The 17,287-nt window shown below is 42.5% G+C and overlaps 1 protein-coding gene across 1 annotated transcript; it reads left to right on the top strand.

The window, feature by feature from the left end:
• The first annotated feature begins 6,511 nt into the window (after positions 1-6,511).
• LOC149983595 (uncharacterized) lies at positions 6,512-14,635 on the top strand. Its single transcript, XM_090236113.1, has 6 exons — positions 6,512-6,549; positions 6,782-7,065; positions 7,314-10,863; positions 11,053-11,128; positions 11,392-11,524; positions 13,174-14,635. Exons 2-6 carry the CDS (start codon positions 6,782-6,784, stop codon positions 13,478-13,480), a joined length of 4,350 nt encoding a protein of 1,449 aa, XP_090092239.1. The 5' UTR covers positions 6,512-6,549; the 3' UTR covers positions 13,481-14,635.
• The last annotated feature ends 2,652 nt before the right edge of the window (positions 14,636-17,287 follow it).

The following is a 17,287-nucleotide window of genomic DNA, read 5'->3' as shown; positions in this document are numbered from 1 at the left end:
ATAGGGAAGACAGGACCCTGGAAGCCTCCTCCCCAAAAACAGATCGATCAAAAACCCGTATCATCTCCTCCTTAAAGTCCTGATACTGGTTAGTACACTCAGCCCTTGCCTCCCAGATTGCCGTGCCCCACTCACGAGCCCGTCCAATAAGGAGAGATATGACGTAGGCGACACGAGCAGTGCTCCTGGAGTAAGTGTTGGGCTGGAGAGAAAACACAATATCACACTGGGTGAGGAACGAGCGGCATTCAGTGGGCTCCCCAGAGTAACACGGCGGGTTATTGATTCTGGGCTCCGGAGATTCGAAAGCCCTGGAAGTGGCCGGTGGATCGAGGCGGAGATGGTGAACCTGTTCTGTGAGGTTGGAGACTTGGGTGGCCAGGGTCTCAACGGCATGTCGAGCAGCAGACAATTCCTGCTCGTGTCTGCCTAGCATCGCTCCCTGGATCTCGACGGCTGAGTGGAGAGGGTCCGAAGTCGCTGGGTCCATTCTTGGTCGGATTCTTCTGTTACGGTGCGTGAATGAGGACCCAAAAGCGAATTAACGTAAACAGAGCTTCTTTAATGACAAAACATAGGTAGGCTCAGATGGACCGGCAGATTCCGACAGGACAGGACAAGGTTGCAGCAAACATGACGATAGTCTGGTTCAGGCATGAATAACACAAACAAGAATCCGACAAAGACAGAAACAAAAACAGAGAGAGATATAGAGGACTAATCAGAGGGAAAAAGGGAACAGGTGGGAAAAAGGGTGACGAGGTAGTTAGGAGGAGACAAGGAACAGCTGGGGGAAAGAGGGGGAGAAAAGGTAACCTAATAACGACCAGCAGAGGGAGACAGGGTGAAGGGAAAGGACAGAAACAAGACACAACATGACAATACATGACAGTAGAACTCTCTGGGGAATCCATCTGGGCCTGGGGACTTATTAGGTGGTATGGAGGTAATTGCCTCCAGGATCTCCTCAGGAGTGAAGTGGGAGTTGAGATCTTCTTGGTCGGTCTCTGATAGTTTAGGTAGCGAGATTCCCTCTAGGAAAGAGTGGAGTTCTGCCTCCGTGTGTTTTCTCTCAGAGGTATATAGTTTGCAGTAAAAATCATGAAAAGTTAAATGGATCTTTTTTGGGTCATATGTGACCTCGTCCTCTGCTGTTCGGATAGCCATGATTGTACGCTCTGACTGCTCCTTTCTTAATTGGTAAGCAAGCAATCTACTGGGCCTATTGCTATACTCATGGTATTTCTGTTTAGTAAAGAAAACTTTTTTTTTTTATCTCCCGAGTGTAGTCCAAATTCAGTTTGGCTTTGGATGCTTTAAGATGACTCCAGGAGGTGCTGTCTAGGGATTGTTTATGTATTTTTTCACAGCATTCCAGCTCCCTCTCAAGATCTAGCCTGTGTGCTTCCATTGCTTTTTTCTTAGAGGAAGCATATGCAATTAGATGACCTCTTAGTGTGGCTTTAGCAGCGTCCCACATTGTGGCCGGAGAAACAGGAGAATCTTTATTGTCTTGTGTGTAGTTGTCTATCCATGTAGTTACTAATGTATGGAACGCTTCGTTTGATAGCATGGAGGTGTTGAATTTCCAGCTCTTTGACCTCGGGATGTTTTTGCAGAGGTCAAAGCGGAAGTGGACAAAGGCGTGATCTGAAAGTGCTATGGGTCCGATTGTACAAGTGGCTGAATTTATGAAACTCTTTGGGATAAAAATGTAATCTATACGGGAGTAGGTGTTATGGACATTAGAGTAGTATGTATAGTCCATAGATGAGCTATTAGTCTCTCTCCAGATATCTATCAGTCCCATCTCTTTAGTAAGAGAGTTCAACATCTTTGCAGATCTAGGATTTGTGGTGGGGACTTGAGATGATTTGTCTAGGGTTGGGTTAAGGGTACAATTAAAATCTCCGGCCACCACGCCAAAGCAGACACAATGCTCATTGAACAGGGTTATAATTTTTGACATGAAGGCAGGAGTATCTGTGTTAGGGGCGTATATGTTTAATATAGTAATTGGTTGACCATATAGTGACCCAGTTATCAAAATAAATCTCCCCTCCGGATCAGATATGTTTTTGTCAATTATGAATGGAACATTTTTATGGATAAGTATGGCTGTGCCTCTACTGTTTGATTTGAAAGATGAGAAATACACCTGTCCCACCCAAGCTCTGCGGAGTTTGGCATGTTCAGCATCACAGAAGTGTGTCTCTTGTAATAGCGATGTCTGCTTTTTCCTTTTTTAGAGCACATAGTATCTTTTTTCGTTTTATTGCATGCCCTAGACCATGGCAGTTCCATGTCAATAGATTCAAGGTACTAGTCATCGTCATCGAGCAGTAATCGAACTTTAGTGCAAGTCATCGCTGGGTAAAAATGGATAGTAATTACAGCTGCGTTCACATAAAAGGAAAATAAATGGTGTACATAAAATAATAATCTCTAAACAACTCGACACATCCCGTTGGATCTATTACCCCCCCGCTCAGTCTCAATTCTGTGTTCCGAATAAAACAAAAACCGGGAAGAGTTAGCAACGCACAACGTCTCCCTCTCCCCACCAAAGAAATGCCTCATCCTCTCCACCCCGCATTGAGTAAATAACATAGTTGCCCTCGTCCAGACCACAGTAAAAGAGGGGAGAAAAATAAAAATCAATAGCCAAGCATACATATACCTCCCCCGAGGGACATAGGGAACCCCAAGTAATAATAGCAACAACAACAAAAAAAACAGGGAAATAAAAGTAGGCTGAAACATTAGTAGGCCTAGGTTAGGCTATACAGCCCATCACTCTCAGTTAAAGGAAAATAAATATAAATTGGACGGCTATAATGACCTTTAGGGGGTGGGTCTCTGGATATCGGCTATATGTAGTCTTACCTCCTTTAGTAATGGCATTAATCGCATTTAGTCATTGGTCTGTTTCTCATTGGCCAGGATTGTCTTTCAAAAAACGTTTTGCCTCTTCGGGAGTTTTGAAGTGTCGCAAGGCTCCTTGGTGAAGAATCCTGAGCTCGTTTGGGTATTTGAATCCCCTGAAGATGCCTCGGTCAATGGAGTATTTCTTCACTTCGTCAAATTCTCAGCGCTTTCGGCGTATTCCAGCTGACAGGTCCTGGTGTAAAGCGAGTTTGGCGTTTCCCACTGTGATGGTGTTGTTTTTCGCCGCCTGTAGGACTCGTTCCTTGTCGGTGAATCTCAGGAAACGTATGGTGATTGGGCGCGGTGGTTGTCTGGCTGCTGGTGGGGGCCTCAGTGCTCGGTGAGCTCTCTCGAGTTCTATGGGCCTGTCGGTGGACATGTGGAGCCACTCGGGAAGTTTGTCTTGCAGGTAGCGGATCAGTGGCATGTTTCCCTCTTCTTTTTCGCCCAGATTGAATAGAACACAATTATTCCTTCGCCCCCTGTTTTCCAGGTCCTCTGTTTTCTCTTCCAGATGCTCGATTTTCTTTTTAGCATATGCTATTGTTTCCATGGCATCTGTCAATAAGTTTTCCATGGATAGTATTCGCCCCTCTGCCTCAACCATAAACGCGGGTGTAACAGTATAATTTTAGACCGTCCCCTCGCCCTTACCCGGGCGCGAACTAGGGACCTTCTGCACACATCAACAGTCATGTGCCGCGGCACTACTACTTCAAGGTCTCAGAGCAAGTGACGTCACTGATTGAAACGCTATTTAGCGCCCACGCTAACTAAGCTAGCCGTTTCACATCCGTTACACTCACCCCCCTTTTGACCTTCCTCCTTTTTCCGCAGCAACCAGTAATCCGGGTCAACAGCATCAATGTAACAGTACAAATTTAAACCCTCGCCTCGCCCATACCCGGGCGCGAACTAGGGACCTTCTGCACACATCAACAGTCACCCTCGAAGCATCGTTACCCATCGCTCCACAAAAGCCGCGGCCCTTGCAGAGCAAGGACCTTTAACTACTACTGCAAGGTCTCAGACCAAGTGACGTCACTGATTGAAACGCTATTTAGCGCCCACGCTAACTAAGCTAGCCGTTTCACATCCGTTACACGGGGCGCCTGGACATCTTGTTGTTGATGTCAGGCAAAGCGTTTTCCAGGATTGTCACCTTGCCCCCTATCGCACTGAGCTGAGAGTTAATGGCATCTAATTTAGTGTTTAGTTCTGTACGTTGGGATCTCAACTCAGAAAGGATGTCTTCGATAGAGTGCGAGGTTGGCATTCGTTGTGCCTCGTGGGGGAGCGGGTTCTCTTGCTCCTGGCTAATGGCGCTAGTTTTTTCTGAAGCTAGCTTCTTCTTGGAGGCTTTTTCCGTCGCTAATACTCGAGTCCGGGTAAAAATGTCACCCATAGTGTCGCCGCCATGACTTTTTCTTACTAAAGCTAAATGAGTTTGAACTTGGAGTGCAGGTAAGATTAGGAATTGGAAACTACTTGTGCGGAGCTCTTAGTTCATGCGGCCATCTCGTCCAAGGGTCACGTGATCCCCAACAGTGCTATTTTAAGTGATTTTCAAGACACCCAAAGTCAATTTAAATCCACAACAAAATCTGCAGGATAAAAATAAATATAATCAAACATTCAAATAAGTAAACAGGCTATATTAAAGTGCACTAAACATAGAGACAGATTAACCATGGAGAACACAAAACATGATGACAGATTAACCAGGGAAGTGAATTTAACAGAGGTTAAAGCTAAAACAACAGAATCTGGGTACGTCTGTGTGAAGAGGTGTGGCTTTAGTGTGGATTTGAATAGTACACAAGTAGGCCTACGCTATTTTTGCACTGTAAAACTTTTTTTTAAGTGTTATGTTTTCCCAGATTCATAGTGTTATGCAGCCCAGGCCTATCTAGGAAGGCTGGGCATAAATTGTTTGCTCACAGCATCACATGATGACGTGGGCAACATAAACACTTAAACTCTGTAGATTAAAGTTAATAGTAATCAAAACTAATTTCACCACGAAAGGAAGTGCAATCGAAATGAATGAAGAAGACAATGTAATTCTAGTGAGTTAATAAAATGACAAGGTGTTGCCTGTCAGCGTTGTAGACTACTGCCTCACAAGCCCGGGCTTTAGTGGCACTGGCATACGCGCTTGCCTCTGCACTGAAGGAGCCACCGAACGCGTCCGCGTTGCAGCTCTCACTTTCTCCCGCTACAGTATGTCCTACAATGACATATTTGGTGGGGATTGGCAGCCAACAATAGGATTGGATTGGGACTAAATCAAAGAATAAAACGACATTGCAATGAATATTATTAACAAATATTTCCCAGAAGATTTTGGGTTCAACCTAAGGCTGACTAGGACAGATCAATCAACTTGATCCGACACAGTAAGCCTACATGTCATACGTAAGTAAATCCACAAGAGAGACAATATTGCAAAGGCAGGACCATGTTCGATGGAAGGCGTAGGGGTAGGCAATCGAAAACGTTTGACGGGGAAATTTCTGTCAATATTAGCTAGTCCTACTGAGTGGGCATGTAACCTTTCCCGCGCTCTTCCTAAAAAATACTATTTGTGATGTCATAAAGGTCTAACGTTCCATGACGTAGCATGTAGCCCTAAATTACAGTCCCTGCTTGCAATATTGTCCTCACTCTCGACCTGAACTCAACTTGAATGTAACCAACACAGACAATGACATGCTTTTTGAGATATAAAATAGCTTGAATGGATGAAGAATAGCAGTCATACCATAGATATCTATATATCTCAGATAACAACATACGTAGTAGCTGTTTTCAAAACGTGTTTTAAGAGCTGCTTTGACCTGGCCCATAGCCTATTCATAAATTGTCTCAGAGTAGGAGTGCTTATCTAGGATCAGTTTTGCATTTGAGATCATAATGAAAACAATTATTTGGGCAAGGTTGAGCACACACCTTATCTGATGAACTTTATGTATACGGGCCCTGGTGTTACATGTCTGCCATCATTTGAGATCTAGAATCTGTTCTGTTCTATCCTAGGCAAAAAGTAAGAGGAGTGGCAAGAAGTCAAGGAAGCTGGGCACTGACAATGATGCAGGTCAGAGATTTACCTCTGTAGTACTACATTGTTTCTCTATTCTGTCTGTGATGTGCAGGTTGTGCTATCCATTTTCAATGAAACTGTAGTCTACTGTAATCAGTAAGAAAGGTCACATAGATAGCTTTATTAAAATAGGCCTATTCTAAAACCGTTAAACAATGAAATCAGAGTATTAAGAGATAAAACGTCTGATTTCTCTTTAATTTTGTTTCTACTTCCTCTACGGCAATCACATCTTTAGTCTCCAGGAATAAACACCTGGATAGAGGATCTGTAATTGAGCTCCTGGAGAAGAAATCTGTTAAGGCTGCATTCGGCCCAGGCAACAAGGATGAGATGGAATACTCCTACCCAATCCTCATCTCATTCCTGCGCAATCTTACTGATGAGTATGTTAAAAGTTTTTCTGTAATGTTCAACATTTATGAAATATTGTGCAGTGGGAACTAAACACTAACTAAAACACTTATTTTAAATTGTCTAGGCAGTGGCAAGTGATCTACAAAGGACTAAAAAACCCTGTAAGTTTCCCTACCTGCCTTTGACCTTTGATGTGTCAATGATCTGTTGAATTCAGAGATTAGCCATCAAGTCATATTCTGTTATTCATGTTCTCTGTCAGACTTCATCAAACTTTGAATTCAGTCACAGACAAGAATAACAATGTTGATCAAATGCATTCTGTTCGATCTAGAATACTTTACATCACAGTTCCATTGAAAAGACTGTTTTTGTTCTGTTTGTTCAAAACAGATGACGAAGGAACAGCTTGCCAAATTGTGCAAGACAATTGTAACCTTCATCGCACAGACCACCCTGCAGATCCTGCTGCCAGCCCTGGCCCGCGTACTTGGGGTAAAGGACTTTGCTGACGACGACACTGACTCACCCAAGAGGGGTGGCAGTGCAAGATCCTTTGCTGCCTTTGATCAGGAAAGACTGGAGCTCATCCAGGAAGTTAGATATCTGGCGAAGAAAATGTATAAGGGCGGCACAGGGGCTCAACATCTCAGGTCCCTAACACCCTCTTCTAAGAGGTATGTTCCCCTCAAGGTTTTCATGTATGGATTTCACCGAGATCATCTATCCCAGTGTTAGCCAATGCAATTTACTCTATCTGATGTAGTACAAAATGTAATGTATCAGCCTTTGAGCATATTCAAATGAATGAGCATGTAAAGCGATCAAAAGGACATGTAGATATTTAGAATACTAAAATTACAACGCTTGACCGATTTGCCAAGTTAAGACAGGAATTATCATGCTTTGCTTGTTCGTTTTAAAGTTCCCAGACCTCAGTGAAAGTCCTCCTGGGAATGACAGAGGACAGAATCATCAAAAGTGTCCAGGAGCAACTGTCTGATCATAATATCCTGTCCTCTTGCCCACCTGAGCTGACTGTTGGTCTTATCAAGGTGGTGGTCGAACAGCTTAACTCTGCCCTCTCTGCGACCATCAGCAGAGCCATTTCAGGGCGGTCCTCCCCTATTTCTTCTGGTACCCAGGCCGCTGAACAAATGGTCAACATGGTCCAGAAATGTTTTGATGATCACACCACCCCAGAGGACCAGAGCTCTACCTCTGTATTAGAGTCATGCATTCCACCTGCAACAGAAGAAGTGATGACTGTTATCGCAGAGATGGTGGGTGAATTGGAAAAAGAAGATCCGGAATTGGCTAAGGTTTTTCGAGATGTGGCTGTGAAAGTTAAAATGTTGGCATCTGGCAGTGACCTTGTAGTGGAGCACCTGGATGTTGAAGACTCTCCTGTTCCAGAGGAGCTGAACATAATATGTACATCTTGCAAAGCAATGATGCAAAATCTTGGCACTCTGTTTAGTGTGAAGTTCAAGACCAAAGCCTCAAAGGCTGTGAGTGAAATTCTTGTGAGAAGGTTAATGAGCGATATCTCTGGTATGGTTCAACCTTCTCATTCGTTTAGTACCACTCCAAGCTTGATGAATGCATCTAGCCCATCTGACAGGATCCTTGATTCTGCGGCCACTGAGCTCATACAGACCAAAGTAGAATCTGAGGCATCACAAATAATTGATAACTTTGTTGAAGATGTCAAGGACATTGTGCAGTATGCTGAATTAGATCAGCCAACAAGCACCCAGAGAGATACCCAAGTGGGACACTGTACGACAAACTGGAAACCCTTCCATGCAGCTCGTAGACTCTGCGAGAGACTTCAGGCAAAGCTGGAGACATTGTTCCTCAGAATGGGTGGAGCTCCAGTCCAAGGGGAAGAACTTATGGAAAAAGCTGACTCCAGTGCTGTGCTTCTGGAGCATACTGACTCCAGTGATCTGCCTGTTTCAATCCTGAGCTTGCCTTCCCCATGTAGGAGTGAATCCCCTATATCAGAACGTAGTTCATCTTCTTTATCTGATGGATGTGATTCAACTGACTCTGTAGGAGAGAAAACACCAGAGCAACCTGAAACCAGTAAGAGTGAGGCAATACTGCAAGTGGTCAACTCAACAGGACTTGGTTCTCTCCGTAAATGCCAAAGTGAGAACTCTCAACCATTACTGTCTCTCTGTGATTCCAACATGGTGCCCTGCACCAAAGAGGTATTGTCCAAGATTGTGACCATGTATAGGTCAGAGGTGGCAGATTTGGAATGCACATCATCTGTTGCAGAGGGTTCCTCTTACAACTCCCTTGAAGTCTGTGGCTTTTTGGACAGTGTCATGTCTTATCTAGAAGACATGCCTGTGTCTGGTTCTTCATGGTTGGAAGGATTAAGAGATACTCCAGCCTCAGTCATTGAGAAACTCTCCAGTGAGGAGTTCCAGATGAACGCTACCAACGAAGTGCGAAAAATACTGATCAAATCAGTCAGTAGCTTTCCCAGCAAAGTCAGTTCCAGCCAGACAGATTCTCAGATGTTGCCAGCAAAATCAACAATTTCCTTAAGGCATACAGATATAACTGCTTTTGAAATCGTTGGATCAATTACAAATGACATGAAGAGCCTTTTCCCACCCACAGAGTCTTCTACTACTCTATGGCAGGCAGACTCTATGCTTCAACAGAGTGATGAGAAAACCTCAGAGTACACTGAGGCCACACCCAAAGGCTCACAGTCTGGTTTGGAAGTATCTGAGAAGAAGATCTGGACAACTGCAAAGACTATTTACCACAATGTGAAGACAAAGATGATGAATTATTTTACATGGCAAAATCAAGTCAAAGCAACAACGGCTCAAGCCAAAAAGACCCTCAGCCATATTCTGGTTTTAATTCAGAAAGAGCTGTCAAAATCTGACCAAACGGTGACTGCGCTTTCACAAATAGAGAATGTGGTTGGAATGATGCTGAAGGATGTTGAAAGGGTAAGCAGTGAATGTGGTGAGGAACTGATCTATCAAGCGCCACAGCGTTCTTCCTCCTCGTTGTCATCCTCATCTGCCAGATCAAAGAAGTCAGAGTGGGAATTTTCACTCCCTGGCACTCCCATCTCTTCTGATTTACCAGAGAGTATTACTCAGCCCATTGTGAGATGCTCAGTCATCGACATGGGCAAATCTACTAAGCCAAAAACATTGGTGTGTGATGCCAGGGAAAGCATGTCTGCAATAGTGGATACCATCATAAAGGAGGTACATCCAGAGGAAGAAGGGGAGGTTGCATTCCACCCTGATCTAACAGCTGCAATAGCAAGACTGGAGGAGCTCATATCTCAGGGTAGGATTGGTGCTCTCTCACGTGATCTTACTCACCAAGTCAACCGCATCATTTCTGAGAGCAACTTGACCCCTCTGGTTCTGACAGTGGCGGCTGGAAAGAGTGCATCCGATACAGTCCTTACTGAGCTGAAGAGGAATGACAAGACGGTGGGGAAGCCCACAGCTTACAAGCTGGTTCAGCTTTTTGCAGAGGAGTCTGTGAAGCGCCTCTTGCTTCCTAGCCTAGTGCCCTCTACAGCTTCAATGAGTTTGGCTCAGGGAGTTAGTGTGCCGGCTAGCGTATCTGAAGATAGGATTTCATGTTCTTTTTCTACATCAGCATTTAGTGACACAGTCAGCCTGTTTACCAAAGTAATGGTAAGTCAGGTCATGGACTCTGTGGTTTCTGATGCACAAAGCAGAGGGTCATCTCCAACCGGAACTGTAACTGATATAGGCAGTCTACTGAGTGGTAAGTCCTACCCTCTGCCATCTTTCTCTGCCATCAGCATGACAACAAGTGGGACCTCCAATGCTGCACAAGGCTTTGAGGCCAACATAGATGCTGAGGAAAGGGATACCATCAGTTGTTTCGGTGTACCTCAGAGCATTGTTTGTGATCAGAATTCAACCAGCCCGGATGTTGCCTCGCTTTCAACCCCATCCACTGTTAACTTAGTCGGTGATGATGACTTCACCGGCCTCATCAGCATGTTAGTGGTGAGACTTCTGTCAAAAATACAAACCCAAACTGATCTGTACCCAACTGACGTCACACGCACGTCACAAGACCTGATTCCAAAAGTTATAGCTGCCTTCTGTGCATGGTCAGGCTGCTCTGAGACCCAAGCTTATCCCAAGAACCTGAAGAGTCACAAAGTATACAGCACCGTCTACAAACATCTGTTGAAGGAGTTTGGCTCAGAGAAAATACTCCAACTGGCCGTGTCGACTCAGGACTCCACTTTCAATAGGATTCTTGTGAAGTCATTGAGCAAGGAGCTTCTCCACAGTTGTAACGAGGCATCAAGAGCAGCCTCAAGAACATCTTTCGAAGCCACCAGGCCAGAAGCTCTTCTCATGGCTGAAGATGTGAAGGCTACCAGAGGGAAGCTGTCTTTCCTACAAAGGCTTGCCAGACTGAAATTCAACTTAAAGGTACATCACACTTATTTAAGTTAACAATTGTGTCAATGTGAGTAAACAATGTTATTTAGAGAAAATGTAAAACCATCCATTAATTCCAAAACCATTTATAAATCTTGTTGTGCTGGTGTGTAAGATGTGATCGTTATTACCGTGAGATTGTTCTGCTGTGACAGTTGTTTTGACATGTTTTTGTTTTAGCCATTCATGATGGGAAACAAGAAGAATTCCCGCCATTCTGAATCCAAAGACCAGACTACTGCTGAAGAGATCATGTGTAAGTCCATACAGCAGGACATTTACTGTTTGAGATATTGGTGTACAAAGCTGCTATTGCAAAAATATTAAACCCTATATACAGTACATTATATATTATCGATGGTAATCTCTTATGTAAAATTATTTATAGTTTCCAAATCTCAAGATTCTGGTTCTCATTTATTTGTGAAAGTAATAATGAGTTGAAACTAAGAATACAATATACCATCATTTCTAAATGAAAGTGCATGTCAACTCTCTCTCTTCTGTCGCCCAACATAGTGGCACATCCTGCCACATTTGGACTCCCAGAGGGTCTTCCCTCCACCTCTCAACAGGAGAAGCCTCGCAAACGTCCCCTTCTAATCAGGATGTTTTCCACCATCTCCATAGGCCTATCCAAGCCATTCAAACGGTTTTCAAAGCAAGCTTAATACAACAATTTCCTTTAATACAGTAATATTTGCATTGAATTGATGGCCTTTGTCTTCTTTTGTGTTGCCCTGTTAACACATTTGATTAGAAAATACATAGTATATTTAGTTTAGTTTATTATGCAGTCATAGTCACGGTGTAGGCTAAACAAAGTAATGTTGTCCTGAATAATGTATAGAACATGCACCCCCACCCACACACACACAAACAGTGTGATTCATTGAACACACACACATAGTACTTCAGTTATGTCCCACAACCAACATTCGACCAGATATCAATGATTCAGTGTAAAATACATGTACTGTAAAATAAACCGTATTTAATTTACAACCAATAAAATAATACATGATGCAGGACACTCAGTTATAAGGGAATTAACTGGTTTAACTTCTCAAACAGAAACACACACATTTCCATTTTCTGTGGATCGCCCATGTTTACATTTTACTGAATGCCAGTCTGACCTTTGACCTGTAGATGGCAGTAAAGGTCTACTTTTGCTGCAGATCCTCTTCTAAAGTTCAAACCTCTCTGGACAAGGAGCCGAAACATTTGTCCCTAGTGAGAGAGTGTGTGTGTGTGTGTGTGTGGCAAGAAAAGGGAATATTGCACTACACTTTTATGATACAGATACATTTTGCATTCGGTAGCATAGTGTGTCCTGTGTGAATCTAAGTGTGCGTTCTCTAATTCTCTCCTTCTCTCTTTCTCTCTCTCGGAGGACCTGAGCCCTAGGACCATGCCCCAGGACTACCTGACATGATGACTCCTTGCTGTCCCCAGTCCACCTGGCTGTGCTGCTGCTCCAGTTTCAACTGTTCTGCCTTATTATTATTCGACCATGCTGATCATTTATGAACATTTGAACATCTTGGCCATGTTCTGTTATAATCTCCACCCGGCACAGCCAGAAGAGGACTGGCCATCCCACATATGCTCTCTCTAATTCTCTCTTTCTTTCTCTCTCTCGGAGGACCTGAGCCCTAGGACCATGCCCCAGGAATACCTGACATGATGACTCCTTGCTGTCCCCAGTCCACCTGACTGTGCTGCTGCTCCAGTTTCAACTATTCTGCCTTATTATTATTCGACCATGCTGGTCATTTATGAACATTTGAACATCTTGACCATGTTTTGTTATAATCTCCACCCGGCACAGCCAGAAGAGGACTGGCCACCCCACATAGCCTGGTTCCTCTCTAGGTTTCTTCCTAGGTTTTGGCCTTTCTAGGGAGTTTTTCCTAGCCACCGTGCTTCTTCACCTGCATTGCTTGCTGTTTGGGGTTTTAGGCTGGGTTTCTGTACAGCACTTTGAGATATCAGCTGATGTACGAAGGGCTATATAAAATAAATTTGATTGAAATTTGATTGATAGCACAGCTGTAGTTTTTTCAAATGCCAAATGTACATGTAGCATGCTTCTGCCTACAGATGCTTTTCTGAGTGACTTGTGTTGTGAGAGAACCAGAATTCAAACATAAACTCCTGGATTACATTTTATAATATTGTCAGCTCTTTTTAGTAACATATGGTAGCATACATGTTTCACACGGTGGCAAGTCAAGCTAGTTAGTTACATGTAACAACATTACATTATATGGTCAATGTTTGTGTGTATCCTCTTAGCTTTTACCTTCGACATCAACAAGCGACGCACGGGCTGGTCCTGCAGACTCCCACGCCCATGACCCAGGAGAAGGCTGGGGGCCACCTGCTCACTCACGTCCCAGCCATCTCCTTTGAGACCGACTCTACTGTGGAGTGCACCTCCAAGAGGACTCCGGAAGAGAGGGACCGGGTGAAGGTTAAACTGGCCAACATGGCCTTGATGGGAAGGATCAAAAGTCTTGGCTGTGAAATGCCCATTATGTGTGATTATCGAATTGATCATTTTCCACTTTTGAAACAACAATGGGAAAGACAGGGTTTATAGCAAAGGTTGCTCAGATTGGGCTTTTGGAAAAATTGGGAGAATGAAAGTGCACTCCTGATTCAGAGAGAAAGATCCAGCTTAATCATCCATACCATTGTTTAAATTACAATAAAAAAACATTCAAACTGTTCCTGAGTTTCGAAAGACAGAGAAAGGAAAACATCATTATCTTCAGTCTGTTCACACCTGTTCACACAAGTCCTACTGTCCACAATCTCAGGGTTCTTCAATACAAACACACCTGTTTCAGAAAACCTGATCACTTTCACATTCGAACAATGTTTGTAGGATACTTTTCAATAACTCAATAAATGTAAGTGTTGAAACCATACATAGCTGGTAACTTGAGCTCGGCAGAGTAGTTTTGACCTGTGTCCAGATGCAGTCATTTATGTTGTCTAAAGGCAATTTGTCTCTTATAACAATGTTATTTTTCTGAATAATCTAATTTAATTGACTGGTAGGTAGTCACTAACTATTTGTAGCATGTGTTCCTCTGTTTATTGATATTTACATGGTGTGTATGTGTTAAGATGTTAAGTAATTAATGTTGATATTATCCAAAGGGTTTTTAACTGAAATGTTAAATGTATTTCAAAAATGGCAGAATCAAACAGTATTGGAATAGTGACTTGTATTTTGCATCTAGAAGTGTAAGAATTTTAGAAGAATGCTATTTCATCAGTCAAATGTTGCACTGTTTGATAAGACAGGGTAAAGAAAACCTCAATTTTAATGAGTTTAGTTGTGAGTTTGACATTTTACCACAAGAAGTCACTATAATACTATACGTTATCAAACAGGGTTGTGCTGAAAATCAAATGAACCACAGCCAAATGAATTATTTGCAACTAAGAGTAAGATTAAAAAAGACATGTATAACTTACTTTCTTGATAAAATACATTCTAAAATGTCAATATATGTGATTTCTGAGTATGTAGTGCACATATCTTTTTAAGGCCCAAAGCAGACGTTTTTATATCAATATCAAATCATTTCTGGGTAACAATTAAGTACCTTACTGTAATAGATTACGATGAAAATGGTCAAAAATGTATTTTTTGCAAAAAAAACTTTCTCAAGCAATAATTTTGCTAGGACTGTCTGGGAGTGGTCAGTGTGGAGGGGAAATTAAAAACTAGCTGTTATTGGCACTCTCTTTGTCGTTGGTCTATAAACCAATTTACACATGGTGATGTCGCCATGGAAAGCCAAAACTCTCGCCCATGTAAACCTGCTGATTAGAAGGTGCTGTATAGATGTGAGAAACTCTCTTTTCATGGCACTTCAATATCGAAGTGAATTTTTCGTAGCAGGTTAGGAAACTGAGGTTAAGGTTAGGAAAAGGGTTAGGGTTAGTGAAAATGCTCTCCAAACCTTCTACTACCTTCTATTTTGACTTCACAGGGCCTTTAAATGTAGGCAAACAAGTTTTCGGCATTCAAACTAATCTACCCAGCCAGATTCAGCACCATGGACAGTGAAGATCAGAATACCTGCGATCTGACGATTAGAACAACAGTGCTATTTTAAGTGATTTTCAAGACACCCAAAGTCAATTTAAATCCACAACAAAATCTGCAGGATAAAAAGCAATATAATCAAACATTCAAATAAGTAAACAGGCTATATTAAAGTGCACTAAACATAGAGACAGATTAACCATGGAGAACACGAAACATGATGACAGATTAACCAGGGAAGTGAATTTAACAGAGGTTAAAGCTAAAACAACAGAATCTGGGTACGTCTGTGTGAAGAGGTGTGGCTTTAGTGTGGATTTGAATAGTACACAAGTAGGCCTACGCTATTTTTGCACTGTAAAACTTTTTTTTTTTTAAGTGTTATGTTTTCCCAGATTCATAGTGTTATGCAGCCCAGGCCTATCTAGGAAGGCTGGGCATAAATTGTTTGCTCACAGCATCACATGATGACGTGGGCAACATAAACACTTAAACTCTGTAGATTAAAGTTAATAGTAATCAAAACGAATTTCACCACGAAAGGAAGTGCAATCGAAATGAATGAAGAAGACAAGGTAATTCTAGTGAGTTAATAAAATGACAAGGTGTTGCCTGTGAGCGTTGTAGACTACTGCCTCACAAGCCCGGGCTTTAGTGGCACTGGCATACGCGCTTGCCTCTGCACTGAAGGAGCCACCGAACGCGTCCGCGTTGCAGCTCTCACTTTCTCCCGCTACAGTATGTCCTACAATGACATATTTGGTGGGGATTGGCAGCCAACAATAGGATCGGATTGGGACTAAATCAAAGAATAAAACGATATTGAAATGAATAGTATTAACAAATATTTCCCAGAAGATTTTGGGTTCAACCTAAGGCTGACTAGGACAGATCAATCAACTTGATCCGACACAGTAAGCCTACATGTCATACGTAAGTAAATCCACAAGAGAGACAATATTGCAAAGGCAGGACCATGTTCGATGGAAGGCGTAGGGGTAGGCAATCGAAAACGTTTGACGGGGAAATTTCTGTCAATATTAGCTAGTCCTACTGAGTGGGCAAGTAACCTTTCCCGCGCTCTTCCTAAAAAATACTATTTGTGATGTCATAAAGGTCTAACGTTCCATGACGTAGCATGTAGCCCTAAATTACAGTCCCTGCCTGCAATATTGTCCTCACTCTCGACCTGAACTCAACTTGAATGTAACCAACACAGACAAGGACATGCTTTTTGAGATATAAAATAGCTTGAATGGATGAAGAAAAGGTAAGCTAAATTACTTCATACAATATTGGGGGGAAAGTAAAAAAGGGTAAAGCAATATAAGCGGATATTTCTTGTAAAAAGCTATAACATATTGTAAAGCAAATGTAACATTCTTTATAAAGTCACCAGCTTAGCGCTGATATGGCTGTAGCTCTATTTATGATGTCCTCTGCACAGATCTACTCTGACATTGACATATTATTACTTATTGGAATGTCTGTCCTTCAGGTAGCACAGAGGGAGGATGGTGATCCTCAGAGGGAAGGAAAGGAAGTTGTTGAGGAAGAACCAGTGGCCACACCCAAAGAGGAGGCCAAGAAAGGAAGGAAGGTAAGATAGCAGGAGTGACAGAGCACATAATAGGCCTACTGGGTTACACTCTGTACCTGATAGCAGCCATACCATAGATATCTATATATCTCAGATAACAACATACGTAGTAGCTGTTTTCAAAACGTGTTTTAAGAGCTGCTTTGACCTGGCCCATAGCCTATTCATAAATTGTCTCAGAGTAGGAGTGCTTATCTAGGATCAGTTTTGCATTTGAGATCATAATGAATACAATTATTTGGGCAAGGTTGAGCCCACACCTTATCTGATGAACTTTATGTATACGGGCCCTGGTGTTACATGTCTGCCATCATTTGAGCTCTGGAATCTGTTCTGTTCTATCCTAGGCAAAAAGTAAGAGGAGTGGCAAGAAGTCAAGGAAGCTGGGCACTGACAATGATGCAGGTCAGAGATTTACCTCTGTAGTACTACATTGTTTCTCTCTTCTGTCTGTGATGTGAGGTTGTATTATCCATTTTCAATGAAACTGTAGTCTACTGTAATCAGTAAGAAAGGTCACATAGATAGCTTTATTAAAATAGGCCTATTCTAAAACCCTTAAACAATGAAATCAGAGTATTAAGAGATAAAATGTCTGATTTCTCTTTAATTTTGTTTCTACTTCCTCTACGGCAATCACATCTTTAGTCTCCAGGAATAAACACCTGGATAGAGGATCTGTAATTGAGCTCCTGGAGAAGAAATCTGTTAAGGCTGCATTCGGCCCAGGCAACAAGGATGAG

The sequence above is a fragment of the Oncorhynchus mykiss genome, chromosome 5, assembly GCF_057628025.1.
Source record: "Oncorhynchus mykiss isolate SJ-2025 chromosome 5, ASM5762802v1, whole genome shotgun sequence".
Lineage (NCBI taxonomy): Eukaryota > Metazoa > Chordata > Actinopteri > Salmoniformes > Salmonidae > Oncorhynchus > Oncorhynchus mykiss.
Note: the sequence above shows the minus strand (reverse complement) of the source record. Positions and strands in the feature narration are given on the sequence as shown.